The 23,208-nt window shown below is 49.1% G+C and overlaps 1 protein-coding gene and 1 long non-coding RNA gene across 4 annotated transcripts in view; one reads left to right on the top strand and one right to left on the bottom strand.

Moving 5' to 3' along the window:
- The window catches only part of LOC126521944 (uncharacterized), a 133,363-nt gene that overhangs the window by 99,863 nt on the left and 10,292 nt on the right, over nt 1-23,208 (top strand). For 2 of the 3 annotated variants that reach the window (XM_055066189.2, XM_055066190.2), the window contains exons 3-4: nt 4,647-4,814; nt 22,948-23,142. In XM_055066189.2, the coding sequence (XP_054922164.2) occupies nt 4,647-4,814; nt 22,948-23,142 (363 nt within the window). The remainder of the gene's footprint in view (nt 1-4,646; nt 4,815-22,947; nt 23,143-23,208) is intronic. The other variant, XM_050170691.3, reaches the window with a different exon arrangement.
- The window catches only part of LOC129382328 (uncharacterized), a 233,970-nt gene continuing 217,894 nt past the window's right edge, over nt 7,133-23,208 (bottom strand). Inside the window, exon 3 of the long non-coding RNA XR_011895151.1 lies at nt 7,133-8,365. This is a non-coding gene — a long non-coding RNA (uncharacterized lncRNA). The remainder of the gene's footprint in view (nt 8,366-23,208) is intronic.

The following is a 23,208-nucleotide window of genomic DNA, read 5'->3' as shown; positions in this document are numbered from 1 at the left end:
CCGCAGGAGCGCACGAGCGCGCGCGAAGGCGGCTTCATTCATCCGGTAATCAAGTTAGCGCCACGACAGCCTAATGAGCGGCCCTGTTTACCTAGCCCTAGGTAGGGAAACGGAAAGGGGAAAAAGGGGAGCTCCCCTCCTCGGCACCGCCGAACAGGGAGCGCTCACGCCGCAAACGCGGGCGCACTGCTGCAGGCCTTGTGTTCGGTAGGCCTTTCCTTGTTGCGTCCCTTTACCCGAGCACCCCCTTTCGGCACTCTTCCCCCCTCTCTCTCTCTCCTTCCTCGTACTCCTTTCTATCCCTTCACTCCCCTTTCGGCGACTGGCTGCATGCACGCGTAATTCCCGCAGCGGCCACCGCCGAGTTATCGAGCGCGGCGATCTGCGTTGCCACCGGTCGGGCATTAATCTGCGAGCCACACTCGTATTTCGTGCGCCGCCCCCCGACTCAGCCTGTCTATGCTGCGCGCTATTTCGTTATTGCGTTTTTTTTTTGCTGGTTTCCCTTTACTTCCGCGCTTCCCTTTCTTGTACGCGTTTCGTTGTTTGAGTTTCTGAGCGCGCCCGAAGGCGGCTGGTATATCGGTTTCACGCCGGAACGAAGTTGTGTCCGTCAGCGAGCCCGTCTGTCTTCCGCGGGCAGCCACTGGTGAGCTCGCTATATATATATATATAGGCTGAGTCTGCGATTGCAGTGGAGAGAAATGTGTGTCCTTTAGTACAGGAATCGGACGCATTTTGCACGCACCAAATCATTTTTTCCTAATTCGCAAGTGCGTTTCTCCACAGTGCAGACGTTCCGCCGTGTTATGGCGACACTGGTCGTTGTTCAAATGAAGACAAAACGTGAGATTAACCTCCCACGTGACTTCATCACGGGAGCCCACCGTGTACATTTTCCACCACAAAACACGTAAGAGCTGCGCCCATAAGTGCCGATAAGGAAAAATTGGCTACACCGTAAATTTCCTGGCAGTGCAAAAAAGTTAACTTTACAACTGAGAAAACATAAGTGCTGTGGCATGAAGGGTGTCTGAATAGTTCTCGTTTGTTCTAAAGCGGGACATTTTAGGCGAGCGAAAATGAACCAGCTCGTCCGTTTCACGCGGAATATTTGTGATTTGTCTCTGACGTACCTGTCAATGGCGGTTTTAAATGTGCGATTAAAACGATGTCGGTATGCGCTCCAAAGCGAAAAAAAAAGAAGAAGGAGAAGAAGCGTTATCGGGTGGCATACGTGCACGTTAACGTTGAGAGAATAATGAGATGCGAGCAGAGCTCAACTGCGAAATTTGGGTCGGACGACTGCAGCATATATTTCTGACGCCTTTCCGGCGTGGCGGTGGGCGGCGCGTTCGTTTTACGCTGAGTGGCGACAGCGTTGCAATCCACAGTTGAAGAGAGAGAGAGACAGAGAAACGGAATGGGAAATACAGGGAGGTTAACCGGATAAGATTATGGTTTGCTACCCTGCACTGGGGGATGGGTCCACGGCGTGAGCAACTAGTGTTACAAGTCCAAGAGCTCCGCACTTGAAGTATATCTAATGTAAATCTATCTAGAAACGTCGATACTGAAATGTTGCGCATCTTAGCCATTATAAATGAAAGGTGGACACCACACGACGTGAAGTGGACGCCACCTCCCTGCGAGAGGCCGAGCCGAAAATATGCCCCACGTATATGGTTGCCGTTTCAATAATCTGCGTAATTTCAACCCGCAGGATGTCTAGACGTAGAAATCGCGACGCAGAACCAAATCCACTTGTCTGCTACGAAGAACGCGTTAAAAAAGCAAAATCAAGGAAACACGGCATCCTCGCTTAGCTTCGTCGCCCGTCCCGTTGTTCTCGCTCTGAATCGCAAAAACACCACCAGAGCCCGATTCACGCGAAACGCCGCGAAACGCCGTGCACCCTCATCAAGATTTGCAAAAGCCTCCAGAGCGCGGATGCAGCGGCGGCTGCGATATGGATGAGCGATTGGCGCTAAGTAGCCCGGGCCACCCGGATCGCTCTCGCACGCCGGCGCTCACGCACTAAACTCTCTCCAACAGCACGCACGCATCAAAACACACACACGAAGGCGCCAGCTCAGCACCGACTGGCGATTCTCCACAGCGCGCGCAAGCGTGCTCGAAGGCCTCGGGGTCGCCCTCGGTTGCCGGCACCCTGGGCTAAACCCTCTCCCCACTCTGCCGTGCTTTTTCCTGCCACCCACATGGCGAAAGAAGAAGAAGCGTCGTGCGGTTTACTGTGGCCGGCCCCCTTCTGGCCAGGAACAAAAGGAACCGGCAAATTACGCGCCCGCAGCGTAGCCACCACGCACACGCTAACGCGCAAGCCATCGTGCACGCATCGGCAGCGTATGTGCGGATGTGCGTAGCACACGAGTGTTCGTAGAATGCGCAACCGATGGCTCCCCGCAACCTCTCCTCTCACCCCCCCCCCCCCACCCTTCCTTCCCCCAGGCGTGCTCGCTGTGGCTAATCTGAGCTCAGCGCTGGGTGCACGAACGTGTGTGGTGTGTGCATGTGTATACAGAGCGTATGCCGGACCGATATCGAAGCCGGCGATCTTTCCTCTGATAAGTAGCCCCGGCTAGATGTTTCGTCGATAGATGACCCTCCTTCGCGAACTCGTCAGGTTAACGGCTCTGCGCCGGGCCTGAACGCACACGCGTACGTTGGCCCTCCTCCGGTGCATATTTATTTTGTGCGTGTGGTATATACTCCTTGTACGTATATACCACAGTGCTATTTGCCTTGCGTAAACCGTTTCCTCGTTACAGACATTTACTTCGTTGATACTATTTGCTTCCTTCCTGGGCTTCCACGGGCCTTCGCCCGCCACCCGCGCCTATGGTAATGTTCGACCTTTCAGGCTGCCGTGTGCTCGAACGTCTCGAGCAATTGCTCCTTTGTCTTATCTCGAGATGCGAAAGTGCGCCAATTGGACTTTGCGTTGTTGTTATTTCCGGCGCGTACGGAGGCGCACGTCTGCCTGCAGCAATCTAAACGAGGGTCAAACGAAATGGAATCATGCAGTGAAGTTCTACGCAAGCCAAGAGCCGTCAAGGTGCACCGGTCGAGATCACGCGATTACGTCACGAAATGCACGAAGATGCTCAGAGGAGAGCCGCAGACATTTGTTTCGAGTGGACCTGCCTGCCACAAAGTGTATTTGCGTTTAGCGAAACAACGCATTAGACGTTTTCCAGTCACCAGAAAGATGTTGCGTTTTCTAACGGCACTTTTTTTTTAAACATGAACAGCTGCAACCGATGTTAGTTTTTATCTTCTTAGATCCCGCATGCTCCCTTCATACGGTAGCTCTCTCGGCTTTTACCTTATCATCACGAACATCTTTTCCCCATCTTTTCGTGTCTTTTGACAAAGCTGGGTGATTTGTAGGCGTACTGACGGCAAACTGGTCCTGGACAAACATGCTGGGTGGTCTAGCTGGTGGCGTAAGACAAGAGGGCGACAAAAAAACCTCATAATTACGCGAGATAACGCCGGAAATATATAGGCCACAGTTAGCATAATACTGGACAAACGTGAATAACTAGCTTCGCGACCATAGCGGAGAAACGCACATTGCTTGTTAGAGCCTCGGAACCGAATCCACGGCGGGTGCCCAGACCCACGAAAAAGACGCCGGACTCGAATCTTTTGATTTGGAAATAAAGTTTACGTTCTTCTTCTTCGCGTTTAGCGATAACATCTGAGCGCGCAAAAATAATGGACATTTCTTCCGGTCTATAGTAGTTTACTAACCATTTGTAAGGATGAATTACTCAGCTGATATTTATGGAAGTCGTCAGACGGATATAAATGCTCATGACTTTTGGTCCGAAGCAATTGAAGTATTTTATATTTGGCAGGCTTCGGCAATTGCACGCTACACTTTCGATAAAAAAATGCAGGCCCATGTGTAGACTGCTTGAAGAAATGTCTTAGGTATGGGAAGATAAAATTAAAATCGCGATAAATTCCTGTGTTAAGCACCAAATATGAAGTACTATACATTCAACAAAAGCATTATTATTAGTATTATTATTATTATTATTATTATTATTATTATTATTATTATTATTACTTATGGAAACATAGAACCACACAAAGGAAACAGGGAGGAAGCAAGCTGACAACTGGACCAAGAGGGGCACTACGCCTGCCTACTCTTTCGGAAGGAGGGAATGAAAAGAGGAGAAGAAAATAGAAAACAATGAAATAGGAAAGAAAATAGGGAAACAAGCAAATGACAGAGACACGGACAATAGAAAGGAACACCGAAAGAATGTCTATAAACGGGAGGCCAAATCAGTTTTCCGCATGAAAGTTAGCAAGGCTCTATGGGCCTGGTCGTCGCGTTGAGCAGCACACCCTCTTGGAAACAGGCAATCGCCAAAGGTTGTACACTTGAGTCCAATCAGTCCATATTCCTTAATTAGCAGTCCACGTCGTGTGACGAATGCGGGACACTCCAATACAAGGTGTTCAAGTGTCTCACGGGAGCAACAAAAGCAAATGTTTGTTCTTCGTAACGCACTGGCACACGCGCGCCCAATAGGTGCGACGTGTGCTGCAGTGACAAAAGTGCTTTCATGTGCCCAAGCTTAATCCGGACATTTGTTTCCTCGCAGGCCAACAGCAACAGTTGAGGGCGTTCGCAAGTGCGTTCGGTCAACGACCTCCGTTTCTGGACCCGCTACGCGAATGGGATCACCTTCGGAGGAAAACGGCTGAGCAGTGGGCGCTGGAAATCCCACGGAGGATACCCGGTGCAGGAGGCCATCACGGTCGGTACCACTGTCAGTATAGGCAACACCTCCCTCCATCCCGTGCCCATCCCTTTCTCGACAAGCACGCATACACATGTATACACACATGTATACACACATGTACGCAAGCACGCACACACATGTATACGCACATGCACACAAACACGCGCACGCACGCACGCGCTGTACTCCGGGCCAAGTATAACTTCACGAAAAACATAATCGGCGTGAAGAACCTCACCCGCTCAAGCCGTTCGCGCTCGCGTTTTTAACCACGCGGGGCTGAAGATTAAGACGAATTGGCGTCAAATTACGGGCGCACTGACGCTGAACGAAGTGATTCTTTTTTTTTTTTTTTGAGGAAAAAGAAAAACAATGTTGAGGAGGCACAGAGAACAGCCATTACCGAACTCGCTAGGGCTGAACGGCACACGGTTGATGTGCGTTAGGTTTCGCCCGAGCTTTTAGAATATCCAAGGCAACGCCAGTCGACAGAAGGTTTACAAGGAAAATGAATGGGGTGTACTTAGCCTTGCCGGCCAGGCATGTAATATGAAGCACGGATAGCTGCTAAGGTGCATCCCTGCGGCTCGTCCACCGCGAGAATGCCGCAGGGCATTTTTGCCACACTGGAGGTGGTCTTGTTTACTTAAAGGATATCTTATCTCACCCAATTGCTACATGGGTGTTTTTAAACATTTAGGCGCATATGGTTCGTTTTATTGTAAGTGTGACTGCCTGAGAGAAATATTTAATGGAACGAGCTGCCCCGTGTACGCCGAGCTGCGTCTTGTCAAGCAAGCACTAGCCAGTATACATCAGTCTTCGGTTTCTCACTGACAAAGCAATAATTTATACAACGCCATTCGATATTCTCTTTTTTACTACCAAGAGTAAGTAATAAGGACATATTGGGCATCAAATCCCTGTCCTACGTGTTATACGTTTGAAGTTTCAGAACTGCTTAATTTGTCGGCTCGCTGCATAAAACAATCCGCTTAGATGCATAAAGAGTCGAAAAATATTTTTCTTTGTAATGTCAGTGACATTCTTTCTTCTATAACCATTTGCGACAGGAAGGTGCATGAAGCCATCAAAGCGGCAAATAAGTTATAAGGAACCTTCTGTATAAACATTTCATATTACAGTCCCATTCTCATAGTATGGGACCTTAGGCCTGATTTCAAGGTAGTTGTAAATGTAAGTTGATTTGCAATGAAGGCTCACCGTTTTTCTTTCTTCTCCCCTGTCACGGGGCGAATTAGGCGTGGGCTGTTCAAGAGATTTTTCAGCCCTTAGTTTCATAGAGGATGCATGTCCGAAACACGAAGCACAGCAAGGACATATATAAAAAATAAAAGAAAAGACTAGAGAGAGAGAGAGAGAGAGAGAGAGAGAGAAATGGCCACCTCTCTTGTCCTAGAACCGCTGCTCACACGATCGTCAATGAACCATGCACCGATGTGCGAGAGGCAGTCTTCGCCAAAATCGCGCGTGACATACTGCGCTATTATCTAGGGGAGCGAAATTGGGGCACGAAGAAAGCAACAAACAAGTGGTGGTCGCGGAGTAATACGGTTGTCGCCGTAGCGCACTGTGTACCGCGTCTCGGTTGCGACAGACGGCAACGCCGCTCCAGGTTGCGGCGGGCTTCTCCTCGGTCACTTACGACGGTCGCTGAACAGCGGTGCTTGTACATGCGCAGACGGGACGCATAAACCTGCGCTAGCGAAAACGGCCGGCTTCGAAACTTCCTTCATGAGAGGAGGAGGCGCTCTGGATTCAAAGCTGCAAAGGGGCAGGACGAGCGAGGGACAGAGAGACAACAAAAGAAGTTCGTAGAAGGGCGGGGAGGAAATCGTTCACGGTGGGTGGGAGTGGTAGGCGGAGTGCAGTGGCTAGGACATGTAGGCCATGGAGTCTTCTGGAGAGGTTGAGGCTGGCCCGACTACAGCTGTTGGGGGAGGGGGGGGGGGGGGATGGAGGCGCGGAGAGCGTGCACGCGGAGGGGAGGGGCGCGCACGATATGTCGCCTCCATTGGTATCAGAAGCATCGTTGCGTACGCGACGAAACGGGCGTTCAAAACGCAGGGGAAAACCGGAGAGTGGGAGAAGGAGGTAGAGATATCAAATGCAGCCATACATCCGACGATATACAAACAGGCATTCACGCACAAAAATGCATGGCGCGTCCTTCTCTGGGTCGGTGTAACGCACGCACCTACTATGCTACCGCTTCTGCACGCCTTTCTTCGCGCTCCAAAGTGAAAAGCCGTGTTTTACATCATCGGCGAGTTGCGCATAGCGCGGCGGTCTGCCGAGAGGGAGTCGGAGGACTCCGTATAGCCCTTCGCGCTGCGGGTCGTGCATCGCTGTAAGGGACGTGTACATGGATAGATGCGTTGAGATGTTATACACGCTTGGGACGGAGCGATGTATACCGAGGTATTGGGCTCGCTCCAGGTTTTGGAGCGCATTTTGTCGCCCGCGAAACGCGACTTGATCGTTCGTAGACTGGGCTGGGAATCTACACGTGCATGGCGAACGGGGAGGAGGAAATAAAGTGAGAAGGCAGGGATGTTAATGCATGCGAGCGAGAGCGGTGGGAAACGACAGACGAAGGCGGCCGTTTCGCTGACGGGTATAAATCCTGCACGGTAGCGGGAACAGCGCGTTACCGGATGTGCGTGCGTGTCAAACATGAAAGAGATGGTGAAATAGAGTAGAGACGGTGGTTCTTTGACAAAGAATAAATGCGAATAGCAGGTACGTCTTGTGTATAACACATTTATACAGGTGGGTCTTGTGTAACGCTTCACTTAACGCTTTTACATGTTAGCTTAATGTGCCCGAGAAATAAAAAAAAAAGAAAATCGCAATGCTATAGCTTTGAAACAGCGTGCACTGTGCGTGCGATGCAACTGCTTCACATCCCTTCACCGGCAGTATGTGAACAATGAGGGGAAGCTATAAGCTCATTTCTGTCAACACAAGCGTTCCCCCATGTGCATGGGTAGATTCATGTGAACTACACCTCGACATTTACTAACACAACCTAGAAGTAGATCTGTTTCATGTCCAGTTCTTAATTTTGTGCATTTTGAGTGTGTGAAAGCATCATGAATGAATCATGAAAGTGTATGGGCGCGCACAAGTGAGGAAAAGACAGAGCAAACAATTTGACCAGCATAACCAAGCAAAGAAAAAATTAAATGAATTTCCTTATTTTGAGTAGCCGCTTAGTCGGGGTCGCCAGCTGCGCTACCTGTTCGTGAAATTTCTGAAGCTCACAGAGAACAGGCATTATTCTCCTTTCGCGTAGAGTAGTGGGAAGAGCTGTCGAGGAGGTGGAAAACTTTTTCTCTTAACAGAGAATTTTGAATACAGGTGTGTGGGTGCGCCATAAGGAGGATTGGAAACAAAACCGCTTTGCGAGACCTTAGTTTCAATAGAACCGCGTCTCAGGGATACCTCGGTACCCGTGCTTCACTTCAAATGGATGAGATGTGCCAAGTGGTCCTCTTCGCGTGTAGTTGTGACATTTGGACTCCGGGTTCTATTTCTTCGGTTTGCAAAGACACCTGTAAAATAAGTAAGACATAAAATCGGTGGAACCGAAGAGCTATGTCAGCACAAAACGCTAGTGACAACAACGCAGATCTTTCGACGTGCGGTCGGGCGATGCATTCGAATGCAGCGCGATGTGGTAGGGGGGGGGGGGGGAGGGAGAGGAGGGGTAAGGGGTGCGCATGGTCTTATTTTCTTTCGTGTCGACTCGGATTGTGCCTCCAATCTGACACGGCCGGTGGGCTTGCCCGTCGCGCTGCTTTTCCTCCTGAGAGATCGAGGGAGCTTCCCTGCCCAGCAATGGAAGCACGGGTGTTGCGTTTTTCCATTCCATTTCATTTTGTACGACTTTGCCGCGCTGCACCCAATACGCACATTGCTATGCGCAGCTCCCGGACAGTGTTATTAATGCCGCTTTGAACGGACGAGACTGACGCCGCTTTGGGGTTCGGGATCTCGCCGAGGGAGCTGCGGCTGCTTAGATAAAAACAAACGCCGAGAGGCATCGAGCTGCAACAAACCCGACCGTTATGGCAATGGAAAAATGAGAGTTGAATGGAAAGTAGCCTGGCGGGACTGGCCTCACGTGTATGAGTCGGGGAGCACGCGTGATTGTAAATAAGATTGCAGGAATCACGACTTTCCTTTCTCTTGTTCTCAGACGCTTACGAGTAACCGTTTCTTACTCTGCTGTCGTTCTTTCCTGCCTGTTTCTTATTTATTGGCGCGCCGGAAGCTCCAGATGCATGGAGAGGACTTGGTTTAACGTGAGTGTAAGGTTAGCAGAGACAAGGCGAACAAAGCAGGCACGCTTGTGGGGACTTCAGTTTGTTCTCTTCGCTTTGTTTGTTTTGTAATCAATTTTAACTTGTGTGTTGTATTTCGTCTCCTAGAGTTCCACCTAACTTTTGCTCTTCTGCTTTATAACACTGTGACTCAATGTTGCTTGAGTAAACAATCCGCTAAATTAACGAAGACGAGAAATTAACAAGGTCTTTCTCTGGGGCACATATCGCAAAATTTCTCTGTGTTTTTCACAAATTTGAATACGTTTAGTGCTACACTTGATAGGCCATATGCAGCAGCCTGTACGAAAGTTCATGATGTCGCTGACTGTCACGGCCTCCTGGATACCCCTACATCTGCATATGAAACAGTGTTTAATCCTTCGTTGGCCGGACATGTGATATAGATTAGCTCACTCACTCACTCACTCACTCACTCACTCACTCACTCACTCACTCACTCACTCACTCACTCACTCACTCACTCACTCACTCACTCACTCACTCACTCACTCACTCACTCACTCACTCACTCGCTCGCTCACTCACTCACTCACTCACTCACTCACTCACTCACTCACTCACTCACTCACTCACTCACTCACTCACTCACTCACTCACTCACTCACTCACTCACTCACTCACTCACTCACTCACCTATTCCTTCAGTCACAAAACTTACGCTGCGAACTTTTTTTGCAATAACAAAGAAAATAAAAGAATTCCCGAGAAGGCATAGTCACATCAGAAAGCTGGTATGCCGTGTCCCCGCGGACGCACACGCAAGAGAAACAAAAAGCCAACCGGGGGAGGGGGGGGGGCGAAAAAGTGACCACCCATCTGACGGTGTGCTGCCGCCGGCTGAGTGGTCGCTTGGACCGACGCGGTCACAGCGAAAGGGGCCCGCCTGCCCATCTGGCAGGTCCATTTGTCAAGAACACGTCGCCCTCCTGCAGCGCTCTGTCGTCGTCCGAAGGATCCCAGACGAGAAGTGCCGACGTTTATGGGCGTCACTCATCGATGACAGCCACTCCGGGCTTTCGACACACGACCAGCGCTTGCCGGAGCCAATATTCGCGCTGTCTATGTATATATAAGGGACGCGGAATCCCACGCTCAACGTGGGCGTACGCAGTCACCTTATACTAACCCTTCGAGGGAAATTGAAGATTTCATTGGTTAAGATTTGCATTCAAGTTCTTCGCAAGCTCCTCTTTAGACGAGCGGCCGCTCTAATGACAACATGAGGCTCAAACAGCAACCGCGCCTTTCGTCAGATCACTACGTTGCGCTCATCTGCTTCCCGACTGATAATGACGTATAGGTTTTTTCTCTTTTTTTTTTTGCGCAAGGGCCAGCGATGGCCACAGAGCGCCAAGAAATGGTGCGCGGGAGGTCGATGATGCGACGAGTGCCAACTGTCAGATGTATCGAGGCTGTATAGAGGCCTAAAATATTCCCTGCTGCTTTCTGACTGCCTGTGCTTCTACGATGCGGTGTAATTACTGGCGCAAATGTCCCGCTTAGCGAAATATTCTGTTTGTGCACTAGATTTACATTCCCTCGCCACTCGTCGACGACAGTCGCTTTATAGTTTTTCGACGCTCGCCCAGCTATTTTAGAAGGCTTTATACTAAACCTGAAGAAAACAGAAAATGCGAAGATAGGAAGGAACAATGTTCGCGATGCTCCGCCAGGACAAAGACGGTCGCTTTTAAAAAGAAAGAAGAAAGAAAGAAAGAAAGTAAGAAAGAAAGGAAGAAAGAAAGAAAGAAAGAAAGAAAGAAAGAAAGAAAGAAAGAAGGAAAGAAAGAAAGAAAGAAAGAAAGAAAGAAAGAAATGTGTGGTGCGCTTTGATGCTTGAGCAACATTGAACGAGTTTGCGCGTACATCGCGCCCTCCTCTAAGCATTGTGTAACGGTGCTCTTGGCCTTTGATCGCCACCAGTCAGCAATCTATCTGCATAGTGATTGTCAGACTCTCTCCAGGTCCCAGAAAAAAAAGTTAAATCTATGCCGTACTCGCCGCCGTGTTTGCCTAAGCGTTCATTAACTCTCTTTCTGCTGGCTTATCACTGTTCTCTTTCCCAGCGAGCCCAGAGCCCTTCCTCTTGAGCCATTCTCAATGAGCGAACTGCCTAACAAACGACCGGTAGCCCACAGAATCGAACGTCTCTATACAATGACCCACCACGTCGACATCGCACAATGCCCTGGTCATTGTACAATGGCTGGGTCATTGTACTGCAAGCTTTGCCGCAACGACCGTAAGCCTCCTGAGGTTTACGGTCGTTGCGGCAAAGCTTCGAGGTCTGCTGGTACACTTAGCAAGCATCCACGCACAAAACTCTTCGTGTGCCCAAGCCTCCTGTCCTCTTTCGCCGTTTCTCGTTGTTTTGGAGATGTATATACAGAGACCATTACTGCTTTTATTTATCATTTGGCCCCCTCTTGAACAGTGCACTAATAGCAGCGTTATTCTTGAGTTTGGTTTGTGCAGTTTTCCCGCTGTAAGGTGTCCAGAAATCCAAGAAAATATCCTTATTGTGCGTGTGTGCTGCTTCGAGGACTAATTGTTATTCTATATCTGTCACTACTGGGTACGAAAACATGAAGCAGTGGTGCCAGAAAATAGATACATACTATCTGATAGCCCTTGAAAGAAACTGAAAACTGTGCTAGTATAGCTTTAATCGTTACTGTGATTTCGAATTATCCGCACGACTCATTGCCACTCCTCCATAGCGGGTCGTACGTTTCTTGGTTAATTATAAGTACTTCGAGTCTGACCACTCTGCATAATGAAGAACGTAAAAAAAAAATGTACCGAGAAAAAAAAAATGAAGCAAGTGACTACAGGCCGAAAAGGCCACATTAAGACCAGCGGTACAGTCTACCAAGCACTATTGCAAAGGTAACAAAGCAACGTTCCAACTATGTAAACCACAATCAACGCAACGCACAGCCGACGTAACGACGCAGTGAGCGGCAGCCACACGTCGATAAATTTATTTTTTAGAACACTAGATTTCGTGTTTCGCCTTTCCTGAATTCGTGTTATTTCTAAATTTTGTTTCGCCTGACTATCGTGATAGCGTTACGTGTAATAACAGCAGTAGGCCACTGTCCACGGTCATTCCGTCGATTTCCTGCGAGCAACTATACCAATGCTTCCTCCTTTTTATTTGTTGCATATCGCAACATTCCCTCTGCGTAAATAGAGCCCATTCGAACGCACATATATAGCGCTCGCGTCAGCTTGAATAATATTTCAGTCGGAATCGTGGCGCATTTTGTTGCTGTTCCTTGCAAACAAGAAGATCCTCGATTAATGGATGGGCTTTTCGCAGGCATTACTGATCAGTGATCACGTCTACGAAGAGCTGCCTGCGCCAAGAACAAACTAACATGTCTTCTTTGAAAACGGTCCAGCTCATTGCACACTGCATTGTGAATGAATGTGCTTTCAAAGATTAAAACAAACCAGTCGGCACCGAACTCATATCGTAGAGTGCCGAACGGAACAGAATCGCTCTTTCGAACCAAAAGGGCGAGCAGCTCCGAGTATATAGACGCACATCCTCGCCACCAGCGCGCATCGACAAGAAATTTGCCCCCACCGAAACTGAAGCCTAAACTTCGCGCAAAAACTTCGTGCCGCAAGCTCAGTCCATCTTCACCAAAGTCCGAGAGACATCCCCCGCCCTGAACATCCTTGCTTTGCTCTGACTGCACGCGCAGTTGGGAACGAAGCTGCAGCAGTACATAGATCACTGCATCTTAAAATCAAATTACCTGAAACCCTCTCACTCCTGCCGCGTTGCCTCTTCGTTGGCAAGCGGAGGCGAAATCGCCAGAGAAAGAAGACAGGAGAAAAGAAAGAGTCTTCGTGGATGTTCCGTTCCCTGAGAGTGAGGTAACACCCCAACTACTACACTGTCCTAGCTGTACGAAAAAAAGGGGCATAACGGGAAAACGGAGACAAACCTCTGATTCTCTAACGCCGGCTCGTTGGGATTCGGGAGGCAAAGAGCACTGGTAGGACTCCCAGCACACTCCATCTTTCTCTGGTCTCTCTTTTTCTCTCTCATCCCTCCAGTGTCTCCGAGAGTCGTGCGGGCTGGGAGCCGCCGAATCTCGACGAAACAAGGAGAAGCTGTAGGAACGCGCGCCCGGCCAGTGCAGGCGTCGTATAACAAGTGAAAAACACGCCACGCCGCCTGCTCTAGCTACAGCTACTTCTTCTCGCACCGGCGGCGCGATGCGCTCCCGAACAAAGGAACCGGAGTGAAAGCCACACGTGAAGAAGCTATAGACGCGCGAGCCGCCGAACAGGCTGGTAGAGAACGAAACGAAGTGTACTGCAGGGCAAGGGCTGTCTCGGCAACTCTCTCCCCCCTCCCCCCGCACACACACCCTGTACCCGCGCGAGCGCGCCACGCGAGCTGCGAAAACCTGGTCCTATTACTCTTCATTCGCTCCAATCGAAACTTAATGGCTGCTTTGTTTCGATTACAGTTCGCCCTTTTCCTCGAGGCCCTCCTTAGTATCACGGGTCTCCTCCCCTCTTCGAAACTCTTTGTCCCTAACCCCAACCAGCCGTCCATTTCTGTCGCGATCCCTATAGAGCTCACTATTGAAAATAAGAAGAAGGAAAAAAAGAAATAATAAAGGAAAGCAAGAAAGCGCCGCAAAGGCGTAAGAGGATGAGTAGGACAAGAAGAAACTATGGTAGCGTGATTATTTCATTCGGGGATGTCCTTTGTGATGTACTATTTTACTCCGGCCACCGCTCACGTCTTTCGCCGCTCTCTCCGTGTATGTGTATGCTCCTGTTGGCTCAATGCGATAAAAAAAACTTTTTTTTTTTGTTATAAGCTTTGCAGTAATTCAGACTTACAGTCTGGAAACTGTTCGTCTATCTCGAGTGTGTGTGCTAAGCATACAACTGAGGTTACTCGCCTTTTGCAACTGACGTAAATATTAAGCACCCTTTACACTGACACCCTTACCGCGTGCCAGTTAGTGATCCCAGTAAGTTGGGTCCCGAAAGATTGTTAAACATGTGGACTTGCAAACATGATAGCACTGCAGTCCATAACATCACCGCAGCTCATTTGTTGACGCTCTCTACGTCGATTCTCGCTTAGCGTCACATCCTTGTTTAGTTTGCCGCCAGGTCATTCTAGCTTGATCAGTCAGCTCTGCACAGGTTACCTCGTTCGCATGTGGACAATTTTCCGTGTGCACACTTTTTGGCAACGTTGACTCGTCAAGCACTTTGCATTCGTTATGCTTTTGCACTTGAGGCAAATATGATATTATTCGAAACAAAATCTCAACAGCATTCTTGTGTGGAGACGGATCCATACCTGTCCGCAGAGCACTCTGCAAGATGACATTACGGAAACCGGATTATGCGTGTTCCGCAGCCTTCTACATGGACAATTGAGGCGTTAATTCAATCACATACGTTATATTAGAATTAGAACAATCACGTTAACGGTATACACCGCGGCGAGGTACTACGAGTGACGAATGGATTTCACCATTCACACATCTTGGATGCTAGCGCCTCCCATGCACTGTAACGGCAGAAAGCTCTTCTCGAAGCAGTCGCGATTTATGTCCCGCGTCGGAACAGGTACGTACATCCTCTTTCAAGCAAGCAGAAGTGGAACGGAGAGATCCTCTGCAAAATAAATCAGTGTTTCTCACTGAACGATATGGTTTCTTCGCTTCGCTACAGCGAACCTCCGAAAGCAATTTGGAAGACCCAGTTTCGGGCGCGCTCTTTTGTCTTCGGTTTCGAGGGGACAGCTTGGACCTCGCAGCTCCTTGTCTGCAGATTAAAAGCGCCCGTAATGTTGCGCGCTCACGGGCGTACTTGTTTCCGTTCTTATACGAAGCCTGCCTTCGCGGTGGCCGCTTCCTTCTGGTCTTGCTTTGCCACCTCAGCTCTCGCTCTCCCTACCTCGCACCCTCTCATTCACTTTCAAAGCGCCTTCCCTTGTTAGCGCGCAGTGTGGTGTCGAACTGCGGGCTGCGATCTGTTACTATTAAAAGGACACTTCGGCAAACCGTGTTGGTCGACTCACGCGGCTCGGCGAGGGGGCGCGGCAAGTTGTAACGAAGAATGATGATGGAAAGATGGGGATATAAAAAAACGAAGAAAAAGGTGACGGCCGCTGAACGGGCGGCGGCCTGCATGGAGCCTTGCCGGACGCTATAAAACCAGATAAGTGAATGGAGAGAGAGAGAGAGAGAGAGAGAGAGAGAGAGAGCAGCATTCGCCAGAAGCGCGATAAGCCAACAACGTTGAGGAGAGGAGATGATGGAGGAAACAGTGAGAAAGATCACTATATAATGTCCGCTAAAAATGGTCGCATGCTACTCACATGTGTTCCCTTCAAAAGTTTATTCAGCTTGTCTGGACACAGCCAATACACGTCGCCCTGCGACGTCAAATATTCGCTCTAAAAAGCTTGTGGACTCGTGGCATTACACTGTTTGTAATCTAATGTGGATAAACGTTCGGCGAACCTGTGAGCAGCTTACGGACCACAATGAAGCAACTGAAATAGCTTCGCGGACGACTTCTGTATGTCGACCACATACGGAAATTATGCGGGTAGAAAAAACAAGTCTACAACAAAGAAAAGGGAGCGCAATAAAAATTTAAGTGATCTATGTTCACTATTCGAATGAATCAATATAAGACTCAGCCATTCTCTTTATGCAGAGGTCTGACTGCAGTGTTGACAAGGCTCTCCGTGAACGAGAGTAATCAGAGGACAGGCATTTTGGGTGCATGCGAAGACGAGTGTGGTGTTCACTGTGCTTATTTAGAAAGATGAGCGCAACTCTGTGGGAGATCACATGGATCATATGGCTTAAGAATAGGAGACCACGCATCCACGACCACGCAGGTTCAACTTAATTCAATTCAATTTCCTTTATTTTTCTTTTATACCTGAAAGAAAGCTATAGCCTGACGAGGTGAATGCTCCCTGGATACATATTTCAGATAAAATTGACCCGTTAGGACACAACTGTCGCACTGAAGATAAGTATATTATTAGCACATACGATTATTTATAACTATATAAATTTGTTATGTGAAAATTTGACGCCTCCGTACTCGGCGCGTGATAAAAACATCTAAAACTCATAAAGTAATGTGGCCCTTTAGTAGGTGCTCGGAAATCAGGTTATAAGTTACTGGCAATAAAGCAAACGAATCAGTAGGTTCGGAACAGAAGTAGAATTGTGCCAGTTATAAGAAAATTAAAGAACAATATGGCCTTATTTTTGCATAGCTTTCGGGCTGTAATCTGACTCACACGGACGTGTCGCACAACACCGCGACACTGCGAACCATGGAAATCCCTGGACTGTTTCCGTCATGCTTCGCGACCTCCGTCACACGCGAATAAGGATAAACATGCGCGAGCACAGGAAAGAAAAAGAAAGAAAAAGACCAAAAGGAAAACAACACTCAGTTATTCACCTGTTCAGAATAAGCGGTAGACCGAAGTTTGTGCCTCCAAGCTTAGAATGCAAACGCTACAATATACTAAATTATTTCTCTATTTGTTTTGCCTGAGCACGAGAGGGCGAACTTCTTTCTTTTTTATTTTTTTTTTTCTCTTCTTGGAAAAGTCAATCGCATGCACGCAGGTTGGTGCTTTTGGGAATCGTGGTCCTCGTAGATATAAAAAAAAAATAAAGAAGAAATAAAGGGCATAAATAGTCAAGCAGCGTAAACTCCAGGTTTACGCGAACCGACGGGGTGGAAAAAAGAGTACTGCAAAGAGTCAACGATCGAATACTTAATCAGGCTGCAACAACTGAAACAGTGAAGAGAGGGCATCTTAAACGGTCACGCACGCACGCGCGCACGCACAATGACACACAACCATGCAGGAACACCAAATGATGATGCTGAGAAATAAAACTAGGAGCTTCAGATTGACTAAAAAAAAAAAGTAGAGCTCAGGCGACAAAACCAACGCGCACTCCCTCAAAAAAAAAAAAAAAAGGATGCCTTTATCGCTCCAACCAGACGTTTACATTTCTTTCGACAAACCCAGCTTCGCGTGCAGAAAGACTGCAACCGTGTCAAAAACGACAGAGGCAAAAGGGTAGAAGAAAGCGCGCACAACTCTTGGCACCGACGACACCAAGCGTAAAAACAAAGTTGCTGGCTCTCCCGTAATCGAGAGTACATGCAAGCATAAAATGGCGACCGACAAAGCAGATCGGTTGGAGATGCTACTAGCCATAGTCTTAAAATGGGTATCGCATGTTCGCAACGGCACACCCCACCAAGCTACACCGCACCACGCCATACTGTGCACTGGTCCACATGGACACTGCCCAGCTAGAAGAAAATTGCCTGAAGGAGGCGCCACACAGTGTGACGCCATCTCTCGAGGCGACGCAATATCCGTGTCGGGGAACTCGCGGACCGCTGGCGTTCAGCAGAGCGCATGCAGCTCTGTCTCAGTGCCAAAAGCTGACAATGAAGTGTATGGTGCCCTGTATGTGCCTCTTGAACGCCGCTATTGGAAATGACGAATAAGACTTCGGCGTACTATAAGTTACAGTTTGAGCGATAGCGCGAACAAACATTAGGAAGAACCCGGAAGCAATATTTTCTGTAACTTGCTCGGGCAGTAACTACCGTATGCATAATGCGGTCCTGTAGAAAGGGATGGGAGCCACAGACCGCATTTTCTTACGTTTTCACTGGTTGCCCGGATGATCTCGTTTTGTTCTCGCAACTTGCCCGGATGTTCTCGTTTGAGTGCCCGGATAACGACTGTGGCTATTGGCTCAAGGTAACTTGAAGGTTGCCGACAACGGGAGCTAAAAGCATTTCATGCTTAAAACCCTCCTGTAGCCAAAGATGAAGTACACAAGTCGGAAAGTAGTTCACCAGCAAACGGCGAAAGGATGCCGCATTGCCTGTATAATACACGAAAGTGAAAGTCGCGCAACGTGGGGCGACGTAAGACGACTGGGTCTCATCGTCGTCGCGACGAGCGCGGGGCGCAGTCGGCTCCTGTAATGTTCATGCTCGCACCACGTTAGGCGCAGAGTCGCTTTACGCCTCGCCAACCGTGCTCGGCTCTCTAACCAATCACCGCCCGTTTCGACACTCACTCCGCACGGTTGCCCTCTTCCGCGCGTTCGACAACACGACTCCGAGCGCTGCAGCCTGCGTGCATGTCTGTACGTTACTTCGTTTGTGCGTGCTTTACTTCGTCCTCTATGTGCCTAAACGTCCTCACGCGAGGTTCGTATGCACGCAGTTTCACTGTAGAACCTGGAAGGAGACGAAAGGAGACATTAGAGGATGGAGGCAAAAAAAGAAGAATAAGTAAATGACTGAGAGATGGTGTACCGGAGGAAGCATGCAAAACTTGAGCACCGGAACAAACAAGCACAGAATCGGCTGATGAGGTTAAAACGAGCTGATGCAGGTTCGCGCGTCAGGTGTCCCTAAAAAGAACTGAAAGGAGTGTCGGCAAGGGAGCGAGAGAGCGGGAGGCAAAGAACGGAAGAGGTTGAAGCATCAGCTGGAGGACGCCGAGAAAGGAAGTAAAGGATGGTTGTGGAGAAGCTATTGCTCGGCGCCAACAGCGTTACTTCGCCGAAAAGGGAATAGTGTGCTGCGGCGGGAGGAATGTTTCGCTGATTTGTCTGGAGCTAAAAAGAAAAGAAATCACAACACGCTGCAACCCCACTGAGGTTGAAACTGCAGAGGTCGGCTCAGCGATCATGGAGTCGAAAATAGGGAAAAAAAAAAAAGAACCAAGCGGGTTAAAATAAGAGTTGCAGCCATGGTATAGGGCCCTGTTGGAGTACAGTGTCTACCTGAGTTTACGCAAGGTTTTCGCGAAGGTGGCAAAAGCAAGAATGGTGGGCAGGAGACGAGAGGGGGGGGGGGGAGGGAGAGGGCGGATACGTGGTAATTAGCGACAGAGGGCGCTCTTTAACGCACCGGGATCTAATCAGGAGTAATGAACACCTCTACGCAGCAAAACGGAAAGCGGTCTATACGGGTGGGATAAAAGAAGCGAGCTGCGGGGGCGGGAGTGGCACGCAGGAGTCGAGTAATGATGAAAGAAAAGGACGCTGGCATAAAAGGGTAAAGCGCTTAACGCGAGCTACCGTCCCATACGTACACCCAATCCAGCGCTTTTTGGTCCTTGTTGCTGCTGTGTGTGTATATACGTGTATATATATAGTATGTATATATATATATACGTGGACGAAGAGCGGGAATTACAGCTTCGAAAGCGACGGCGAGAGTGTACGCCATCACCCCTCGTTCTCTTCGGTCGCAATTCCTGAGCGTCAATTATGCAAACAACGTCGTCGTGTAGCGTAGTTGTAGGCGTAGCGTTCGCGGCGCCGGAGTCGTCGCATGATCGGCTATCACGGAGATTTATGGCCGCAACGAATAATTTAGCCGCACCAGGTAGACCAACTTTTGCAGGCTTAAACGGAGAAGTAAGAGGGGAAAGAAAAAAAAAACGGTGTGGTGGCAGGGGAGCACATTCTATACGGCTTGCGATTTCTGTCCTTTTAAATCTCAGGTAACTTTCTTTTTTTATCTTATTTGTTTATTTTTTGTAGAGCGAGGAACACAGAGGTGAGAAAGAGACGTCTTTCTATTTCCCCTTTAAGACGCCACACGTGTTACACGACGGATGATGTAGCTTTGTTGTAGTATATTGGTCAAAAAGTGAATAGCGGTGGTAAATTATGGCGACTGACCATAAAGCGGTAGCCTTACGAAGCGTACCCATAACGTATTTTTGGCGTCGGGTTGCCCGACAATCGTAGCATTCATTTAACCCACGGAAATCCTTCCCTTAGAAATAACACTGATAGCACAAACTACATGCACTTTGGCCACGAGAACAAAGCGGTTATCGCGTGGCACAAAATTAATGCGCCAACACAGAATCACGGGTCGCCGAAAGTATATGCGAAAAAAAAAGTCCCACGGTATTGTCATTTAAAAATGCCAGTGTGACGCACAGATGAAATTAACCATTGAAGTGGTTAAATCTAAAGTAAAAAAAAGGGGGGGGGGGGGGCATAGGTATTCAGCTTTGTCGTCGCTTTCGGGTCTTATCAACGCAAGCGGCCACCATACCCTTACTGTGTTAATGATTACCGGCTAGCCGACCATATCATTACATAAGTCATAACTCTAGAGTTCAAACACCCTCTAAATGTCATCGTACTCACTTTCATAGTCTCAGAGCCTATATAATAATACTCCTTTTTATATAGGACCTGTGCCGGCCCGCGCGGGTGATGATTGTAGAAATCTTAATGTTTCAGGCCTTGTAGCGTTGCTGCTATCATATGTTCAACACGCGTCGCGTTAACATTCATGCTCAAGAGCAGAAGAAGGGAAGTTATAGCTTCTTGGGGACGCGTGAAGAGCTTTCTCCAGCGGAACAAACTGAACAGAAAAAGAAAGGAGGATAGTGTCGTCATTTATACACACATCTTCTATCTTGATCGTTGTACTGATCATGTGAAGCTTCACAGGCACTGTCAAGCAAATTTCAGCATCGTGAAACGTGCGCATGCAGATAAAATGTTTCCGTACTGGACAAGCATTCCGGCTACTTTAGCGACAGATACTTCAAGATTGTATATCGAGATAATGGCGCCGATATCACGTGACTGCTCACTTGTAAATGGGTGGCATGAGTGTTGTTAGGTGAGCCGCAGAAAAGACGAGGCGGTGGCGTGACACTATGCAGGGATACGTTTTGGAAGCAGCGGGTCGATAATTAGTTATTCGAAATAACTAATAAAAAAAAAGAGCGACATGATAAATGACACGCAGCCTAGAGCAGCAAGACAGTTGTAGAATATTAATAATAGAAAAAATAAAATACCTGTAAGCTCCGCAGAATGATCTTCTAGTATAGAAAGCAGTGCCGTTAGACTGCACGGCGAAGGGGCATTGCACCACACACGTCGGTGACACATTGCGCATGCGCGGCGTCTCAAATCCTAAATAATTTGACACGCGCCGAGACAAAGCGCTCGGGTAAGCCGAATATGTGGGGCAACTCTTCTTAATGCATCGAGTACTAAGACAAAAAAAGAAACGCACAAGGACAAAGACAGTAACTGCGAGTGGAGAGACAGCTCCCGGGGATGACAGCATCGCCGGGAGAAAAAGAAATACAAAAAAATGGACGAAGTTGTGGGAGGGGCTGGGCGATGTGTGCGGTGGTGGTGGCGGCGCCGGCGGCTTCCCGATCGCGCTTCTGGCGAAAAGAGTGGCTGATGGCGCGGATTCGAAAAAGCCGCTTAGGCGAAGACACCGACCCTGCGGCGCCCTCCCCGTAATACAGTTCGTGAAAAAGAAAAGCCGGGACAAAGCGAGAGATGTAGGGAGAATAGATGGAGCGGAGGAGAAGACCAGGGAAAGGCAACGGCATTAATAAAAATTATCATTAGCGCTCCAGCGACTCCCGGGAAGCGAAGGGAGCTTTCCTCGATGGGCAAACACGGGAACCAAAACCTTCCTCCCTTCTACCCTTCATTTTGTAACGCCACTCCTGGCAAGGGAAAAAAAAGGGGGTAAACGAAAAGAGGGTAGAAAAAAAGATACCAGACAAGACAAAAAAAAAAAAGAACCTTGCCCTGGAACCAGGAGAAGCGCGATACGCGGTGTACCCCGGGTTTCGGGAGGTGTCGGCGGGTCCTCGGCAAACATTCGCTCGCAGAACCAAGCTCACGCCCGGTATAGTGCACGTGGTCGTATATAATGTAGTACATACGGCCGAGGCTTCCTCCAAGCGAGCGAGCATGCCTCGCCTTAGTATGCGCGCCGCACTGTGTGCGCGTGTGTCTATGGTGGAGCGGATTATTATCTAGTCGTCCTGAGGAAAAAGATGAGAAGCCCGCACCCTTGCCCCAGAGCTTCGGCTGCACGCGCACGATGCGATGCATCATACGCGGACACTCTACACCGAGAAGAGCAAGTGTGTCGATAAGAGAATGGCAGGAAAGAGCAAGTGGCGCGGGGCTTGGAATGCGTTCGTCTTTCGCTGCGTTGTCTGGGCCTCAGGCTGGACTCGCGTTGTGTCATACCGTCGCCTGGTGCGTGTCAGATAACGAAAGTCAAGTATAGTGTGCCCTATACGGGCACTTGCATTCGGTGTTTTAAAGGAGCCCCCGGCTCGCTGTGCTTCGACGCTAATACGGGCAGAATCGTGGCGACGAAAAGTAGGCTTGGATTACAAGACATACACACGTGAGAGATGATCTGCTATAATCGCAACATGGGACTATGGCTTTGAACCAGCCCAGCTGGAGAAATGACCGTTCTTCCCCCATTTTTTTACGGTTGCGCTGGCAAGAATCACTCACCTCAGCAATGCTGGGCGTATTGTCTAATGTATTACGTACACACGTATACACTGAGCATGGCACTCGAACGTGTTTCATGTGAAATCCTGTATGGGCGTTCACGACGTCTAGCCTTTGTTATACACGCATAATTTAAGGTAGACTCTTGCTGCGCGTGTCGGGTAAGAGAAACACAGTGCGACTTCTTGGTGGTTTGAGTGAGCAGAAAGACGCTTATTAGGTGCGAAACATTTTGGGGGTGAGGGGATGTTCGAATATGGGGGAACCTCCCCCCCCTTCCCCCAGCCTATACGCTCCTGCTAGCCATGTATAATTAGTTCTGCGTGTCTGTTTAAGAGATCCTTCTCCTTATGACCAATCGCCTATGTTCTTTTCTCCCAACTTCATGCGCAGACCCCAGCCAAGTTCTGCACCTGGGCACCGACCCACACTGGGGTACGTACCAGCACTACTCGACGTACCTGGCGGCGGCCGGCCCTTTCGTCACCGCTCCTCAGGCTCTGGGGCTCGACGGGTCGGGGCCGGCGCCAGGTGGAGACGGGTCACCTTCTTCCTGCCCTTCCAGCGGTGCCTCGCAGCTCACGCCTGGTGAGTAAGCTACGCCTACCTCGATGAGGTGGCAGTGTTAACACGTGTTAACAGCAGCGCTGTAAC

This window comes from Dermacentor andersoni, chromosome 6 (genome assembly GCF_023375885.2).
Source record: "Dermacentor andersoni chromosome 6, qqDerAnde1_hic_scaffold, whole genome shotgun sequence".
Lineage (NCBI taxonomy): Eukaryota > Metazoa > Arthropoda > Arachnida > Ixodida > Ixodidae > Dermacentor > Dermacentor andersoni.
Note: the sequence above shows the minus strand (reverse complement) of the source record. Positions and strands in the feature narration are given on the sequence as shown.